Source organism: Gorilla gorilla, chromosome 15, assembly GCF_029281585.2.
Source record: "Gorilla gorilla gorilla isolate KB3781 chromosome 15, NHGRI_mGorGor1-v2.1_pri, whole genome shotgun sequence".
NCBI classification, from domain to species: domain Eukaryota; kingdom Metazoa; phylum Chordata; class Mammalia; order Primates; family Hominidae; genus Gorilla; species Gorilla gorilla.
The window spans coordinates 21,034,445-21,054,062 of NC_073239.2; the positions used below are offsets into that span (position 1 = coordinate 21,034,445).

At 43.2% G+C, this 19,618-nt stretch overlaps 1 protein-coding gene across 6 annotated transcripts in view; it reads left to right on the forward strand.

The window, feature by feature from the left end:
- RALGAPA1 (Ral GTPase activating protein catalytic subunit alpha 1) overlaps positions 1-19,618 on the forward strand; it is a 274,207-nt gene that overhangs the window by 187,852 nt on the left and 66,737 nt on the right. For all 6 annotated transcript variants that reach the window (XM_055361294.2, XM_055361295.2, XM_063697698.1 and 3 more), the window contains one exon: positions 19,409-19,532. In XM_055361294.2, coding sequence (XP_055217269.1) covers positions 19,409-19,532 — 124 coding nt within the window. The remainder of the gene's footprint in view (positions 1-19,408; positions 19,533-19,618) is intronic.

Below are 19,618 nucleotides of genomic sequence, written 5' to 3' on the forward strand. Positions count from 1 at the left end.
TCTTCTTTTGAGAAGTGTCTGTTCATATCCTTTGGCCACTTTTTGATGGGGTTTGTTTGTTTTTTTCTTGTAAATTTGTTTGAGTTCATTGTAGATTCTGGGTATTAGCCCTTTTTCAGAAGGGTAGATTGCAAAAATTTTCTTCCATTCTGTAGGTTGCCTGTTCACTCTGATGATAGTTTCTTTTGCTGTGCAGAAGCTCTTTAGTTTAATTAGATCCCATTTGTCAATTTTGGCTTTTGTTGCCATTGATTTTGGTGTTTTAGTCATGAAGTCCTTGCCCATGCCTATGTCCTGAAAAGTATTGCCTAGGTTTTCTTCTAGGGTTTTTATGGTTTTAGGTCTAATATTTAAGTCTTTAATCCATCTTGAATTAATTTTTGTATAAGGTGTAAGGAAGGGATCCAGTTTCAGCTTTCTACATATGGCTAACCAGTTTTCCCAGCACCATTTATTAAATAGGGAATCCTTTTCCCTATTTCTTGTTTTTGTCAGGTTTGTCAAAGATTAGATGGTCGTAGATGTGTGGTATTATTTCTGAGGGCTCTGTTCTGTTCTGTTGGTCTATATATCTGTTTTGGTACCAGTACCATGCGGTTTTGGTTACTGTAGCCTTGTAGTATGTTTGAAGTCAGGTAGCATGATGCCTCCAGCTTTGTTCTTTTTGCTTAGGATTGTCTTGACAATGCGGGCTCTTTTTTGGTTCCATATGAACTTTAAAGCAGTTTTTTTCCAATTCTGTGAAGAAAGTCACTGGTAGCTTGATGGGGATGGCATTGAATCTGTAAATTACCTTGGGCAGTATGGCCATTTTCACAATATTGATTCTTCCTCTCCATGAGCATGAGCATTCTTCCATTTGTTTGTGTCCTCTTTTATTTCGTTGAGCAGTGGTTTGTAGTTCTCCTTGACGAGAACTTCACATCCATTGTAAGTTGGATTCCTAGGTATTTTATTCTCTTTGTAGCAATTGTGAATGGGAGTTCACTCATGATTTGACTCTCTTGTTTGTCTGTTAATGATGTATAGGAATGCTTGTGATTTTTGCACATTGATTTTGTATCCTGAGAATTTGCCAAAGTTGCTTATCAGCTTAAGGAGATTTTGGGCTGAGACGATGGGGTTTTCTAAATATATGATCATGTCATCTGCAAATAGGAACAATTTGACTTCCTCATTTCCTAGTTGAATACCCTTTATTTCTTTCTCCTGCTTGATTGCCCTGGCCAGAACTTCCAACACTATGTTGAATAGGAGTGGTGAGAGAGGGCATCCTTGTCTTGTACCAGTTTTCAAAGGGAATGCTTCCAGTTTTTGCCCATTCAGTATGATATTGGCTGTGGGTTTGTCATAAAATAGCTCTAGTTATTTTGAGATACGTTGCATCAGTACCTAGTTTATTGAGAGTTTTTAGCATGAAGAGCTGTTGAATTTTGTGAAAGGCCTTTTCTGCATCTATTGAGATAATCATGTGGTTTTTGTCATTGGTTCTGTTTATATGATGGATGACGTTTATTGATTTGTGTATGTTGGACCATCCTTGCATCCCAGGGATGAAGCCGACGTGATTGTGGTGGATAAGCTTTTTGACTTGCTGCTGGATTCGGTTTGCCAGTATTGTATTGAGGATTTTCGCGTCAGGGATATTGGTGTAATATTCTCTTTTTTTGTTGTGTCTGCCAGGCTTTGATATCAGGATGATGTTGGCCTCATAAAATGAGTTAGGGAGGACTCCCTCTTTTTCTGTTGATTGGAATAGTTTCAGAAGGAATGGTACCAGCTCTTCTTTGTACCTCTGGTAGAATTTGGCTGTGAACCCGTCTGGTCCTGGACTGTTTTTGGTTTGTAGGCTGTTAATTATTCCCTTAATTTCAGAGCCTGTTATTGGTCTATTCGGAGATTCAACTTCTTCCTGGTTTAGTCCTGGGAGGGTGTATGTGTCCAGGAATTTATCCATTTCTTCTAGATTTTCTAGTTTATTTGCGTAGAGGTGTTTAAGTATTCTCTGATGATAGTTTGTACTTCTGTGGGATTGGTGGTGATACCCCATTTATCATTTTTTATTGTGTCTATTTGATTCTTCTCTTTTCTTCTTTATTAGTCTTGCTAGCAGTCTATGAGTTTTGTTGATCTTTTCAAAAAACCAGCTCCTGGATTCATTGATTTATTTGAAGGGTTTTTTGTGTCTCTTATCTCTTTCAGTTCTGCTCTGATCTTAGTTATTTCTTGCCTTCTGCTAGCTTTTGAATTTGTTTGCTCTTGCTTCTCTAGTTCTTTTAATCGTGATGTTAGGGTGTCGATTTTAGATCTTTCCTGCCTTCTCTTGTGGGCATTTAGTGCTATAAATTTCCCTGTAGGTGTATATATTTAATGGGGTACATAAGATGTTTTGATACAGACATGCAATGTGTAATAAATCACATCATGGAAAATGGGGTATTCATTCTTTTTGTTACATTCTAGTTGTACTCTTTTATTTATTTATCTTTTTTTCATGTAATCTTGCTCCTTCTAACACTTACAGTCTTCTGGTTAGATTTGTCTATCATTTTTGTGTAAATATTACACTTTAATATAGCTTTATAATATATTTTAATATCTGATAGGCCAAGTCTTCTTCCTCACCCCACCCACACACATTATTCCTCTTTTCTTTGATATTCTCACCTACTTATTCTTCCAGATACATTTAAAATTATGCTGTTGTTTTTCAGAAAAAAAAATCCCATTGGTATTTGATTGGATATTCAATAAAACTCTCATGTAGAAAAAGCAAAGCACCATTATAATCATCATTCTTCCCATTAGTAATTATAGTATGTTTTCATTTATTCTGACACCCAGACATTTCTTGTTTGTATATTTCTAGGTGTTTTATTGTTTTATTGATATTCTGAATAGGATTTTTCCCCCATTACGTTTTCTAAGTTTTTCTCTTTTTAATATTTACTTTGTTTACAAACACTGAAGTGAATTCTCTTATTGATTTTAAGCATTTTATTGTCTGTCTCAGGATTTGTCTAGATATATAATCATTATCTACAGATAATCTCCTTTCTAGTAGTTATGCTTGTCTTTGCTTATATCATGTCTTATTGCACTGACCAGAACTTGCAGGATAGTGTTTAATAGTATAGTAACAGTGGACATCCTTGTCTTTCCTGATTCTGATGAAAACAACTCTTCTGTTTCATCATTAAGGAAGATATTAGTTATTAGTTTTAAAAAGATAATTTTTATTGTGCTGAGAAAGTACCCTGTTTTCTAGGAGTTCTTATATGGAAAGGATGTTAAATTATATCAAAATTATTTTCAGCATCTATTCAAATTTTCATATAGTTTTGATTTTTTAACTAATTGGTGTATATTGTATTTTAATATCACTAGACTGCTAATATCAAATGATATTTGCATTTTTGAGCTAAACCCTGCCTGATCTTTTGGCTTCTCGTTGTGTTAGATTTACCAGAATTTCATTTTGAGTTCAGGTATAGTCTGCTATTAGCAGATTATGTGGTTATTTTTTGTCCTATTCCTGTTATGTTTTTAGAATTGAGGTTATACCCAACTTCATAACATGAATATTATCTGTTGCTTAAAATTTTGGAAGAAATCATAACATTTCTAATTTTTCTTTCAGTTTGTTTCATCCTTATTACTCTTTTCAGGTTTGAGCTCTTGGGAAAATTTTACTTTTTGTTTTGTTTTGTTTTCTATTTTCTAAAAATCCATTTCATTGAGACTTCTAAATAGGTACTAGTAGAGATTCATACATGGTGTTATAATTTTTATTAAATTTTCTTTTTCATTTTAGTTTTTTGTAGTTTTTAAAAATTTTCTTGATGCAGACAATCTGCTTAGTCTTTTCAAAGAAACAGGTCCTAATTTGTTACATTCTGTTATGTTCTGTTTCTAACTCATTATTTTCTGTTTCATTATTTTCTTTTTTATAAAGTTTATTTCCTTTTTCTTATATCTGGAATTGATTTCTATTTATCTTTATTTCATACTTTATTATTTAACAATGAAATAATCTTAGGCTGTAAATTCACCCCCTTCCCCCCCCCCCCCACACAGGATGGAGTTTTGCTGTTGTCACCCAGGCTGGAGTACAATGACATGATAACGGCTCACTGCAACCTCCGCCTTCGGGGTTCAAGTGATTCTCCTGCCTCAGACTCCTGGGTAGCTGGGATTACAGGCATGCGCCACCACGCCCAGCTAATTTTTGTATTTTTAGTAGAAATGGGGTTTCACCATATTGGCCAAGCTGGTCTCGAACTCCTGACCTCAAGCGATCTGCCTGCCTCAGCCTCCCAAAGTGCTGGGATTACAGGCACGCGCCACTGTGCCCAGCCTAATTTTTGTATTTTTAGTAGAGACGGGGTTTCACCATGTTGGCCAGACTGATCTGTAACTCCTCGCCTTAGGTGATCCACCCACCTCAGCCTCCCAAAGTGCTGGGATTACAGGTGTGAACCACCATTCCCAGTCCCCCTCCTGTCCATTCCTGAAGTCTCAGCTTAAACATCACTTTATATGGAAAGCTTTACCTTAATCTACTCCTATGCTTCACCTTCCTTCCCAGACTATGTTTGAATCTCCTTCCATCTGCTTTCACAGAACCCTGTAGCATGTCCGTGTCATAGCATTTATCATATAGCATAGTTATTATTATCATTATTGTTTAGCTGTTCTTATTCTTTCCAAGACGGTTATAAGAACTCTCTAAGTAGTCTGTGGGTTCTCAATTCTGATTGTTCTCCATAACAATATATCTTGGTACTAGATGGTCAAGTCCTTGGGAACAGGAATCATACCACTTTTTCTGTCTTGCTTACCTCAGAACTACCTAGCTCCTACCTCTACTGCTATACTGAAACTGTCTTTCTGAAGGTTAGCATCCTGACCATCAAGTCTAAAGTTCTTTTAGTCCTCACCAGCCTCATTAATTTATCTGATTAAATTTAAATTTAACTTCATAGGTGTGTTTTAAAACTAGAGCAGTTTTTGATTTACAAAAGAACTGGTAGGAAAGTACAGAGTTTCCATATATTCTCCATTCCCCCTGTAGAGTTTCCCCTATTATTTACATCTTACATTAGTGTCTGAAGTCCAAAGTTTACATTAGGGCTCATTCTTTCTATTGGTTTTGATAAATGTGTACTGACGTGTATCTACCATTAGAGTATCACACAGAATAGTTTCACTGCTCTAAAAATCTATTGTATATTAAATCCCCTAAATATCTAATATTGTTATCTATTCTGTCTTTTTAAAATTCTTTCTGATCATTTTAAAGTCCTCTGCCCCAACTTCTATGACACTAAAATTACTCAGTTCAACTCCTAATTCTCTAATTATTCCAGGTCTTCACTGGTTCATTTTCTGTTTCTTACCTTCATAACATAGGTATCTCCCTCATTTTTCTTTTACCTGCCTCTCTACTATCATTTCTAGGTCACATTTCTTTTCAAAATCGGATCTTCCTCCTGATTGTCATATTTATGTTTAGAAGTACCCTTTCAGAGTTACCCAAATTTGACCATTTCCCTTTCCCTTGCCTTTAGGTTTTCTTTTTTTTTTTTTTTTTTTATTTTTTTTTTTTATTTTTTTTTTTATTGATCATTCTTGGGTGTTTCTCGCAGAGGGGGATTTGGTAGGGTTACAGGACAATAGTGGAGGGAAGGTCAGCAGATAAGCAAGTGAACAAAGTTCTCTGGTTTTCCTAGGCAGAGGACCCTGCGGCCTTCCGCAGTGTTTGTGTCCCTGGGTACTTGAGATTAGGGAGTGGTGATGGCTCTTAACGAGCATGCTGCCTTCAAGCATCTGTTTAACAAAGCACATCTTGCACCGCCCTTAATCCTTTCAACCCTGAGTGGATACAGCACATGTTTCAGAGAGCACAGGGTTGGGGGTAGGGTCACAGATCAACAGGATCCCAAGGCAGAAGAATTTTTTCTTAGTACAGAACAAAATGAAAAGTCTCCCATGTCTACCTCTTTCTACACAGACACGGCAACCATCCGATTTCTCAATCTTTTCCCCACCTTTCCCCCCTTTCCATTCCACAAAACCGCCATTGTCATCATGACCCGTTCTCAATGAGCTGTTGGGTACACCTCCAAGCCGGGGTGGTGGCCGGGCAGAGGGGCTCCTCACTTCCCAGTAGGGGCGGCCGGGCAGAGGTGCCCCTCACCTCCCTGACGGGGTGGCTGGCCGGGCAGGGGGCTGACCCCCCCCCACCTCCCTCCTGGTCGGGGCGGCTGGCCGGGCAGAGGCGCCCCTCACCTCCCGGATGGGGCGGCTGGTCAGGCGGGGGGCCGAACCCCCACCTCCCTCCCGGACAGGGCGGCAGGCTGGGCAGTGGGCTGACCCCCCCACCTCCCTCCCGGACAGGGCGGCTGGCCGGGCGGGGGGGGCTCCTCACTTCCCAGTAGGGGCGGCCGGGCAGAGGTGCCCCTCACCTCCCGGACGGGGCGGCTGGCCAGGCGGGGGGTTGACCCCCCCACCTCCCTTCCGGACCGGGGTGGCTGGCCGGGCGGGGGGCTGACCCCCCCACCTCCCTCCCGGACAGAGCGGCTGGCCGGGCAGAGGGGCTCCTCACTTCCCAGTAGGGGCGTGAGGGGCAGAGGCGCCCCTCACCTCTCGGACCGGGTGGCCGGCCAGGCGGGGGGCCGAACCCCCACCTCCCTCCCGGACAGGGCGGCAGGCTGGGCGGTGGGCTAACCCCCCCACCTCCCTTCCGGACGGGGCGGCTCGCCGGGCGGGGGGCTGGCCCCCCCACCTCCCCCGCGGACGGGGCGGCTGGCCGGGCGGGGGACTGACCTCCCCGCACCTCCCTCCTGGACGGGTTGGCTGGCCGGGCGGGGGGCTGACCCCCCCACCTCCCTCCCGGACAGGGTGGCAGGCTGGGCGGTGGGCTGACCCCCCCACCTCCCTCCCGGACGGGGCGGCTGGCCGGGCTGAGGGGCTCCTCACTTCCCAGTAGGGGCGGCCGGGCAGAGGCGCCCCTCACCTCCCGGACGGGGCGGCTTGCTTGGCGGGGGGCTGACCCCCCCACCTCCCTCCCGGACGGGGCGGCTGGCCGGGCGGGGGGGGGCTCCTCACTTCCCAGTAGGGGCGGCCGGGCAGAGGTGCCCCTCACCTCCCGGACGGGGCGGCTGGCCAGGCGGGGGGTTGACCCCCCCACCTCCCTTCCGGACGGGGTGGCTGGCCGGGCGGGGGACTGACCCCCCCGCACCTCCCTCCTGGACGGGTTGGCTGGCCGGGCGGGGGGCTGACCCCCCCACCTCCCTCCCGGACAGGGTGGCAGGCTGGGCGGTGGGCTGACCCCCCCACCTCCCTCCCGGACGGGGCGGCTGGCCGGGCTGAGGTGCTCCTCACTTCCCAGTAGGGGCGGCCAGGCAGAGGTGCCCCTCACCTCCCGGACGGGGCGGCTGGCCAGGCGGGGGGTTGACCCCCCCACCTCCCTTCCAGACGGGGTGGCTGGCCGGGCGGGGGGCTGACCCCCCCACCTCCCTCCCAGACAGAGCGGCTGGCCGGGCAGAGGGGCTCCTCACTTCCCAGTAGGGGCGGCTGGGCAGAGGCGCCCCTCACCTCTCGGACCGGGTGGCCGGCCAGGCGGGGGGCCGAACCCCCACCTCCCTCTTGGACAGGGCGGCAGGCTGGGCGGTGGGCTAACCCCCACACCTCCCTCCCGGACGGGGCGGCTGGCCGGGCTGAGGGGCTCCTCACTTCCCAGTAGGGGCGGCCAGGCAGAGGTGCCCCTCACCTCCCGGACGGGGCGGCTGGCCAGGCGGGGGGTTGACCCCCCCACCTCCCTTCCAGACGGGGTGGCTGGCCGGGCGGGGGGCTGACCCCCCCACCTCCCTCCCAGACAGAGCGGCTGGCCGGGCAGAGGGGCTCCTCACTTCCCAGTAGGGGCGGCCGGGCAGAGGCGCCCCTCACCTCTCGGACCGGGTGGCCGGCCAGGCGGGGGGCCGAACCCCCACCTCCCTCCTGGACAGGGCGGCAGGCTGGGCGGTGGGCTAACCCCCCCACCTCCCTCCCGGACGGGGCGGCTGGCCGGGCGGGGGACTGACCCCCCCCCACCTCCCTCCTGGACGGGTTGGCTGGCCGGGCGGGGGGCTGACCCCCCCACCTCCCTCCCGGACGGAGCGGCTGGCCGGGCAGAGGGGCTCCTCACTTCCCATTAGGGGTGGCCGGGCAGAGGCGCCCCTCACCTCCCGGACAGGGTGGCTGGCCGGGCGGGGGGCTGATCCCTCCACCTCCCTCCCGGACGGGGTGGCTGGCCGGGTGGGGGGCTGACCCCCCCACCTCCCTCCCGGACGAGGTGGCTGCCGGGCGGAGACGCTCCTCACTTCCCTGACGGGGTGGCTGCTGGGCGGAGGGGCTCCTCACTTCTCGGGCGGGGCGGCTGCCAGGCGGAGGGGCTCCTCACTTCTCAGACGGGGCGGTTGCCAGGCAGAGGGTCTCCTCACTTCTCAGACGGGGCGGCCGGGCAGAGACGCTCCTCACATCCCGGACTGGGCAGCAGGGCAGAGGTGCTCCCCACATCTCAGACCATGGGCGGCCGGGCAGAGAGGCTCCTCACTTCCCAGATGTGATGGCGGCTGGGAAGAGGCGCTCCTTGTTTCCTAGATGGGATGGCGGCCGGGCAGAGACGCTCCTCACTTTCCAGACTGGGCAGCCAGGCAGAGGGGCTCCTCACATCCCGGACGATGGGCGGCCAGGCGGAGACGCTCCTCACTTCCCAGACGGGGCGGCAGCCGGGCAGAGGCTGCAATCTCGGCACTTTGGGAGGCCAAGGCAGGCGGCTGGGAGGTGGTTGTAGCGGGCCAAGATCACGCCACTGCACTCCAGCCTGGGCACCATTGAGCACTGAGTTAACCAGACTCTGTCTGCAATCCCGGCACCTCGGGAGGCCGAGGCTGGCTGATCACTCGCGGTTAGGAGCTGGAGACCAGCCCAGCCAACACAGCGAAACCCCGTCTCCACCCAGGTTTTCATAATCATGATGTCCATTCTTCTTTTTATCTCTCAACTCTGTCTCTTCTTGCCTTTACCGCTCCCAACTCATTGATTCATGTCCTTATCACTTCTTTCCAAGACAGTTTTAACAACTATCTAAGTACTCTGTGGGATCTCATCTCCTGACTCTTCCCCATCTAGACAATCCTGACCACTAACATAATCTTTCTAACGTTAAAATTTGATGTTAATGAGAACACTCCTTAGTGACTCCCTAATAATGCCTGGCCAGACTCTTCAGTCTAGAGCTCAACCCATACCAGCCATCTTGGCTATTCAGTTTATTTAAATTACCTTATGCTTTTTCATTTCTTGGCTCCTGCTAAACTGCCTCCATTCTCATACATACCTTGAATGACTTGTGGTATGAATACATACCTCAATTCTCATACAAACCTCCATTCTCATGCATACCTTGAAGGGGAGACATTGCCTTGAGTCAGCATAAATTTTTTTATACACTACATTAAATGAATGCATGACATTTATTTGTTTGCTTTTTAAAAATAATTTTAAAGAAAACTACATAGTTTTTTTAATACAATGAGCTCAAGTAAGAATTCATTCTAATTACATGACAGTAAGACAATTTTTGAGCTTTCTTCTTAAACCAGGAAACCTGGAAACAAACCTGATTACTTGTCTAGGGAGGACTAGGGAGGGAGAAAATGAAAGATTACTTTGTTAACAGACTTACCTCACTAGACCATTTATAGATTCTTTATTTTCTTTGCCTAGACTAATTGTTTCCTATTCCTTGTGGTTGAACCACCAGAGTTTTAAATTTCAAATCACAAAATGATATGTATTATTATTTTATTGCAAGGTATATACAGGGATTTAGAAATGCCTGAAACTTGACAGATGTCACTTTGAGTTTTCCAGTAGTGAGCTAATAATATTTTGCCAGTACTATACATATTCTTATAGCACATTTGTAGTTGCAAGTTCGCTAATTTTAACTATTTTTTCTAATACATTTGCCTCATTATTCACTATTGTGGTGCATATTAATCTAATGACAATATAAAACATTTTAGCAGCCATAGTTAGTAAGTAGAAAAATAAGAAGGAGTAGTGAAAGATTAATTGACATAAAGGGCAGCTGAACTCTGCTTCTCTTTTATTGCATTTTAAAGATTTATTTTCTGTTTTTTTCCTATATGGCACATATACTTCTCTCACCTTTTAAATTTATATAGTATTAGATAAAGATTTCTATCCAGCTCTTCCCAATTTTATAAATTATTATTTATGAGCTCTAATTGATAGCCCTTTACCTGAAGAAGCAAAAACACTGAAAAGTTTTTTTTCTTTCACAATTAGAATTTACACTTAATAGATGCTTTCAAATTAAAATTTTAATATCTTGACTGAGACATATTTTACATGCAATACAGTTAATTCATTTAAAGTGTACATATTTTTAGTATATTCACAGGGTTGTACAACTATCACCCCAATCTAATTTTTAGATTATTTTAGTCCCTCTGAAAAGAAACCTGGTATCCATTACCCACCAGCCTTTCTTTCCCCCGAGCCTTAGATAACACATATCTACTTTCTGTCTCTAAATTTGCCTATTCTAGACATTTCATATAAATGGAATCAAATATGTGGGTTTTTGTGGCAGCTTTTTTTTACTTAGCATGATGATTTCAAAGTTCATTCACGATGCAGCATGTTTCTACTTTATTTCTTTTTATTACCAGAAAATATCTCATTATATTGATAAATATTTGTTTATCCATTCATCAGTCGATGGACATTTCAGTTGGTTTCACTTTTGGGCTAATATGAATAATGCTGCTGTGAACATTCATGTACAGTTTTTTGTGTGGACATGTTTTGAATATATACCTAGGAGTAGAATTGCTGGATGATATGATAACTCTCTGTTTCACCATTGGAGGAACTGCAAACTGTTTTACACACCAGCTGTACCATTTTACCTTCCCACCAATGATGTATGAGTGTTACATACTCTCCATGCCCTAGCCTACACTCGTTATTGTCATTCTTTTTTATTATACTCATCTTAGTGGATATAAAGTGGAATCTTGTGAGTTTGTGGGATTTTTTTAGTATTGCTTTTTCCTGTACAGCTTTGATCAGCCTAAAATATCTCATGATTTTGATTTGCATTTCCCTAATGACTTATCATGAGTATTTTTCATTGCTATGATAATTGACTATATATATGTTCTTTGAAAAAATGCCTATTTAAATGTGTACTGGGTTGAATAGTATTCTCTCAGAATCTCATGTCCACCCTGAAACTCAGAGTGCAATTTGGAAGTAGAGTTTTCAGAGTTATGATGAGGTCACACTGCACTAGATTTGACCCTAAATCTGATTACTTGTGTCCTTATAAGGAAGCCATGTGAAGAAACACTTCTGCATACAGGGGAAAGATGGGTATGTAGAGATGGAAGCAGAAATTGTAGTCATACAGCCACAAGCCAAGAAATGCTGAAGAATTGTCAGCAACAACTAGAATCTTAGAAGAGGCAAGGAAGGATGCTCCCCTAGAACCTTTGGAAGGTGCATGGCCCTGTCAATGCCTTGATTTCTGACTTTTAGCATACAGCACTGTGAGAGAATAAATATTTTTTGTTGAAAGCAACCTAGTTTGTGTAATTTGTTACAGAAACCCTAGGAAAATAATATAAACGTCTTTTCCTATTTTTAAAATTGGGTTATATGACTGGGCGTGGAGGCTCACACCTGTAATCCCAGCACTTTGGGAGGCCAAGGCAGGTGGATCACATGAGGTCAGGAGTTCAAGACCAGCCTGGCCAACATAGTGAAACCCCGTCTCTACTAAAAATACAAAAATTAGCCAAGCATGGTGGTGTACACCTGTAATCCCTGTTACTCAGGAGGCTGAGACACTAGAATCGCTTGAACCCAGGAAGCAGAGGCTGCAGTGAGCCGACATCATGCCACTGCCCTCCAGCCTGGATGACAGAGGGAGACTCCATCTCAAAAAAAAAAAATGAATAAAATACAAAATAAAATAAAATTGGGCTTTTACTATTGACTTTAAAGTTCTTTATATGTATGTTCCAGATACAAGTTCTTTATCAGATGTATGATTTGCAATTTTTTTCTCATTCTGTAAATTGTCATTTCACTTTCTTGATGGCATCACTCATAGCACAAAAAATTTAATTTTGATAAAGTTCAGTTTACCTATTTTTATTTTGTCACTTGTGTTTTTGTGTTGTATTTAAAAAGACCTTGCCTAGGCCGGGCGCGGTGGCTCACGCCTGTAATCCCCACACTTTAGGAGGCCAAGGCGGGCGGATTGCGAGGTCAGGAGATCGAGACCATCCTGGCTAACATGGTGAAACCCCATCTCTACTAAAAATACAAAAAATTAGCGGGGTGTGGTGGCAGGCGCCTGTAGTCCCAGCCACTCAGGAGGCTGAGGCAGGAGAGTGGCGTGAACCTGGGAAGCGGAGCTTGCAGTGAGCCGAGATTGCGCCACTGCACTCCAGCCTGGGCGACAGAGCAAGACTCTGTCTCAAAAAAAAGAAGAAGAAGAAGACCTTGCCTAATGTAAGATCCTTTGTTGTTTTTTATTTTTTGTTTTTAATGAGTTTTATAGTTTCAGCCCTTACATTTTTGATTTATGAGTCATTTAATTCAATTTTTTATATGGTGGAAGAGTCTGACTTCTTTTTTTTTTTTTTTTTTGAAACAGTTTCATTCTGTCACCCAGGCTGGGGTACAGTGATGCAGTCACAGCTCGCTGCAACCTCAACTTCCTGGGCTCAAGTGATCTTCCTGCATCAGCCTCCCAGGTAGCTGGGACTGCAGACGCATGCCACCACGCCTGGCCAATTTTTAAATTTTTGTAGAGATGAGGTCTCACTATGTTGTCTAGGCTGGTCTTGAACTCCTGAGCTCTAGCAGTCTTCCTAACAGCCTCCCAAAGTGCTGGGATTACAGGCATGAGCCATTGTGCGTGGCCCCAACTGCATTCTTTTTCGTGTAGATATCTCGTTGTCCCAGTACCATTTGTTGAAAACACTGTTCATTGAAATGTTTTGATACCATTATCAAAAAGCAATTAACTATATATATGAGTTTACTTCTGGTCACATGGTTCTGTTCCACTGATTTGTATGTCTCATCTTACATCATTACTATGAGTGCTTTGATGACTTTTGTAGCAAGTTTTGAAATCAAGAAGTATGAGTTCTCCAATTCTATTCTTTTTCAAGATTGTTTTGGCTATTTTGGGTCTATTACATTTTCCTGTGAATTTTAGGATGAGCTAGTCAATTTCAGAGGGTTTTTTTCCTGTTTTCTCTTTTTCTTTTTTGTGGAGATAGAGTCTCACTCTTTTGCCCAGCCTAGAGTGCAATGGCATGATCAGAGCTCACTGCAGCCTGGAACTCCTGGGCTCAAGTGATCCTCCCACCTCACCTCATCCTCCCCAGTAGCTAGGACTACAGGCATGTGCCACCATGCCCAGCCAATTTTTTTTTTTGTAGAGACGGGGTCTCACTGTGTTGCCCAGGCTGGGCGTTTTTCTTTTTCCTTTTTTTTTTTTTCTTTTTTGAGATGGAGTCTCGCTGTCACTAGGCTGTAGTGCAGTGGCACGATCTCAGCTCACTGCATCCTCCCCCTCCCAGGTTCAAGTGATTCTCCTGCCTCAGCCTCCTGAGTAGCTGGGACTACAGGCGCACGCAACCACATCCAGCTGATTTTTGTATTTTTAGTAGAGATGAGGTTTCACCATGTTGGCCAGAATGGTCTCGCCCCCTCTATCTCTTGACCGCATGATCCGCCCACCTTGGCCTCCCTAAGTGCTGGGATTATAGGCATGAACCACCATGCCCGGCCCCAGGCTGGTCTTAAACTCCTGGCCTCGAGTAGTCCTCCTGCCTCAGCTCTCTCTCAAGAGTCCTGCCTGCCTCTCATGCCACAGGCATGAGTGACCACACTCAGCCAAGCTTGCCAATTTCTATTATCAAAGGCAGCTGGGATTTTGATAGGGATTACATTAAATCGGTAGATCAGTTTGGGGGATGCTATCATCTTAACAATATTGAGTCTTTAGGCCCATGAACATGAGTTTTTTTAAATGTAGATCTTTAATTTCTTTCAACAATGTTTTATAATTTTCAAAATATAAGTTTTGCACTTCACAGTAAATTTATACCCAAGTATTATTCTTTTGGGTGCTATTATAAAAGAATTTTTTAAATTTTGTTTTTTGTTTTTGGATTGTTGATTGCTAGTGTATGGAACATCAGTTTTTGTGTATTTGATCTTATATCTTGCAGCCTTGCTGAACTTGTTTATTAGCTCTAATAGCCTTTTTAGCGGATTCCTTAGGATTTTCTATATAAAAAGTCACCTCACGTGCAAGTCAGATATTTTTGCTTCTTCCTTTCTAATCAAATTATTAATTCAAAGTCTTCATTTGTTATAGGTCTATTCGGGTATTCTGTTTCTTTTTAAGGTTGGTTTTAGAAATTGTGTCTTTTGGCCAGACGCAGTGGCTCACATTTGTAATCCCAGCACTTTGGGAGACTGAGGAGGGCGGATCACAAGGTCAGGAGATCAAAACCATCCTGGCTAACACGGTGAAACCCCATCTGTACTAAAAACACAAAAAATTAGCCGGGCGTGGTGGTAGGTGCCTGTAGTCCCAGCCACTCGGGAGGCTGAGGCAGGAGAATGGTGTGAACCCGGGAGGCGGAGCTTGCAGTGAGCAGAGATCACGCCACTGCACTCCAGCCTGGGCGAGAGAGCGAGACTCCATCTCAAAAAAAAAAAAAAAGAAAAAAATTGTGTCTTTCTAGGAATTTGATCATTTTATCTAATTTAATTTGTTGGCATACAAATGCTTATAGCATTTCCTTATAATATTTTTTTATTTCTGTAAAATATATAGTGGTGTCCCTTCTTTCATTCCTGACTGTAGTCATTTTGAGTCTTTTTTTATTGCTTAGTCTAGCTAAAGGTGGTTAATTTTGTTGATCATCTTAAAGAGCCAACTTTTGGGTTCATTGATTTTTTTCTCTATTGTTTTTCTCTTCTATTTTATTTATTTCCACTGTAGTCTTTATTATTTTCTTTTCTTTCTTCTGCTTGCTTTGAATTTAATTGTGCTTTCTTTTTTTCTTTTTTTTGGAGACAGGGTCTCACCGTGTCACCCAGGCTGGAGTGCAGTGGCACAATCATGGGTCACTGCAGCCTGGAACTCCCAGGCTCAAGTGATCCTCCCATCTTAGCCTCCCCAGGTAGCTGGGACCACTGGTGTGCACCATCACACCCAGCTGGTTTTTTTCTTTTTGTAGAGATTGGGTCTCTCTGTGTTGCCCAGGCTGGTCTTGAACTCCTGGGCTCAAGCAGTTCTTCTACCTTGGCCTCCCCAAGTACTGGGATTACAGGTATGAACCACTGTGCCAGTTTTGTAAGGTGGAAGGTTTGGTTATTGGTATGAAATCTTTTTTAAAACTTTTTGTTCTTTCATTCTGAAAGGAGGTGAATGAAATCTTTTTTAATAGAGGCATTTAGATCTGTAAATTTCCCAATGAGCACTGCTTTACTTACAGGCCATATTTTCATTCATTCTCTCTTTTTATTTTCATTTTTTATTTTCATTCATCTCTTAAGTATTTTCTCATTTCCCTTGAGATTTATTCTTTGACCCACTGGTAATTTAGGAGTAAATTGTTACATTTTCACACATTTGTGAATTACCCAAATTTTCTTTCATTGATTTCTACTTTCATTCCATTGTGGATAAAAAATATACCTTGCATGATTTCAAATCGTTTAAATTTATCGACTTGTTTTTTGTTTGTTTGTTTGTTTGTTTGTTTGTTTGTTTGTTTGTTTGTTTTGAGACGGAGTCTCGCTCTGTCGCCCAGGCTGGAGTGCAGTGGCGCAGTCTTGGCTCACTGCAACCTCTGCCTCCCAAGTTCACGCCATTCTCCTGTCTCAGCCTCCCAAGTAGCTGGGACTACAGGCACCCACCCCCACGCCTGGCTTAATTTTTTGTATTTTTAGTAGAGACTGGGTTACACCGTGTTAGCCAGGATGATCTCGATCTCCTGACCTCGTGATCCACCCGCCTCGGCCTCCCAAAGTGCTGGGATTACAGGCGTAAGCCATCGCACCTGGCCAAGGCTTGTTTTATGGTCTATCCTGTAAGTTGTTTCACATATGCTTGAGAAGAACGTATTTTTTGCTACTGTAGGACAGAGTATTCTGTAGATGTCAGGTAGGTCCGGTTGTCATATTATTGTTCAAGTCTTCTGTTTCCTTGTTGATATTTTCTAGTTGTTCTGTCCATTATTGAAAGTGGGATATTAAAATCTTCAGCTATTATTGAGGAAATGTCTGTTTCTGCCTTCAGTTCTGTCTTTGTTCTGCATCATGTATTTTGGGGCTCTGTTTTTGGGTGCATATATATTTGTAATTTTCATATTTTCCTGTTAGGTTGACATTGTATCATTATGAAATATCTCTATCTCTAACATTTTTTGTTTTAAAGTCTTATATTAGTATAGCCACTGTAGCTCTGTTGGTTTCTATTTTATGGTACTTGTTTCCATTCCTTTGACTTCAACTTTATCTGTGTCTTTGAATCCAAAAATATATTGTTGGTTGGTGTTTGCTTGGTCATTTGTTTATTTTCTAGCAACTTGGTTTCCCCCCAGTAATTAGCCTCTGATCTCCGTGCTCAGATTTTTTAAAAATTGTTTTTCTTTTAGCCTGGATAATGAGGGGTCTTCCCTGGGTTATCACGTACTTATTGGTCAAAGTTTGTGCTTTTTGATTTTTTTCCCCTTACCATTTGATTTTTATCATTTACTGTTGGATGTGTGTGGCTTGGAGGCTACTATCACAGTTTAGAGTGTTTATGTTTTTTTTGTCCCACATCCACCAGGAGACTAATAGCTTGAAGGTTCACTCCTGATTACTCTAAGGAGGGTACATCCTTGGGTATGCACGCAGTCTTCCAGACTGCAAGGAATGACTGGATGTTATTTTTAAGCCTTAGCTTCCCAGGAGTCGACCCTGAGTTCAGGTTATTCAGTGCCAGTGAGGATTTACCTTGTTTTGATAAGTCTCTGTGTGACTTTGGGAATGCTTTCATGTCTGTCCATCGTACATCTTACTCTAATTGTTCCTTATTGGGTGCAGCCTAGTGTATGTGCACAGGGTTTTTGACCTCCAAAATTGACTGTGATCCCCAAAGGGTCCTTCTTGGCTGTCTCGTTTCCTGATTCTATTAAAGTTCTGTCTGTTTTGCTTGTCATAGGGCTGCCAGCTTCTCTTAATTGCTTTCCTCCAAGCTCTGTTGCAAATAATGTCAGCCCTTTCAGGCAGAACTGCTACAGAGTTCTTTGTCCTTATAACCTGCTTTTCACCTTAGGCAAAACCTATCTCTCACTACAACCTGACCTGGGGTCACAGACCAGCTTTTCCTGGAGTGACACTGTCACTCTACAAGTCAGCACTTGGGAGGAGTTGGCAGTCCCTGATCTTAGCTCGCTCTTCTGGCAGAATCTCTACCCTATGAGCAAGCTAGAATGGGGAAGATTGAGACCCTCAACGTTTTGTTCCTGGAGCTTCTGCCCTAAGAGAGGGAGGGAGGGAGAGCAGACCTGGTTCTTTCAGCCACACCTATCTAAAATAGATCTTCTGTAACATGGGGCTAGAGAAGGATGAGAAATGCCTCTAGTAACCTGTCTCTTCCCTGGTGAAGCCATAGCTCCAGATTGGAAGCTGGAGAGAGAGGGAACCTCTGTCTTCTAGGCCTGAGTAGAATGCCCAGGGCAAAACTTCTGCAACATTGAGCTGAGGGAGTGGGGCAAGGAAACAAGTTGTAATTCATTTATCAAAAGCTCTGTGTTGTTACTGAGATTTAGTGAGTTTCCTTGAATGAATGTTTCCCTGTTTGCTCTATGACTTTAGGACAATATACAGGGACTTTAAATAATGTTTTAAATTTTTTCAGCAGATAAGCTGTGTTTCGCTTGGGAGAGAGGCTGTGTAGACCCTTATTCTGCAGCTTTGGAAGTCTACCCAACCCCAAATCATATTTTACTGCTTACACTAGCATATCCTACTGATACATCTGACGCACTGAAAGTTTGCCTATGTGCTCATCACCTAAAGTAAAATATTCCATTATTGAAAGCAGCTAAAACATCTTTCTTGCTGATATTTAACCCACTATCATGATTTGGTAACTTACTCCAGATGTGTGGGAAAATTTGGTTGTCAGACTAAATTTTTTAAAGAACTTTAATCCTTATTTACTTGTTGTTGTTGCAGGGTTTTTTTTTTTTTTAATTCCTACATGGTATAGTAGTGAAAACTTTACTAATGGTCTTAAAGTTTTTTAACCCAAGCTTTGTTAAATCAACCTAAAGTAAATGTAGCATGACTTAGTTAGCTTGGAAAGCCAAATTTCAAAGCTAAATTTCAAACAAGAAATGTGCTTTTATGAACATTTTTAATTTTAGAGAGGACTAAAAATAAAATGTCTAAGAACTTGGCTATTACTCCATACCATTTTATATTTGTAAACCGAGCTGCATAACTATGCTTTCATCAACAATGGACCACATATACAACAGTAGTCCCATAAAATTATAATACCTTATTTTTGCTGCACCCTTTCTGTTTAGGTGTATTTACATACACACATACTTAACAGTATGTCATAATTGCCTACAGTATTCCTACAGTAACATGTTGTACAGATTTGTAGCTTAGCAACAATAGGATATACCTGACAGCCAAGGTTGTGTAGCAGGCTGTACCATCTAGGTTTATGTGAGTACATCTATAATGTTCACACAATAACAGAATTGCCTAAAGACACATTTCTCAGAATTTATCCCTGTTGTTAAGCAACACATAACTGTGTGTGTTTCTTCTTCTACCTCGTAAGTACTTTGAAGGATTGGGTCCTTTCTCACTCATCTCTGTACTCCTACTTAGTTCTAAAATGCAGTCCCTTCAACCATGGGATTCGGCTACATTGCAAAACAGACAACTCTTAAGATGCTTATGTATTCACACCTATGTGTCCTTCCTGATGCTCTTTCTCTTCATTTGTCAAATCTTTCTTACCTTCATCTAACTCAATTTTATCTTCTCCTTTAAGTTTCTGTTTTTGCAGTCAAAAGTGATCTTGCCTGTCTTTTATTCCAATGGCAATTTTGTAGTAATTTTTTACTTACATTGCATTTATATCTCCTTCTGTAGACTATAAGATCTAATTCTTTTTCATCTTTTTATTGCTACATAGTTTGTACATAGAACTTAATTGTTGGATGAATGAGTAGATAAAATAGTGATTAAATTAATGGTGTAATCTTTTGTTTTATAGCCGAGAGACACACAAGATTGCAGTATTTTATGTTGCTGAAGGACAAGAAGACAAACACTCCATTCTCACCAATACAGGAGGAAGTCAAGCATATGAAGATTTTGTAGCTGGTCTTGGTTGGGAGGTATTATTTTTAAATTATACGAAATATTTATATTTGGAAGCATAAGCTCATTTTTTTTTCCTAGCTTATTATAGAAGTATTATTTT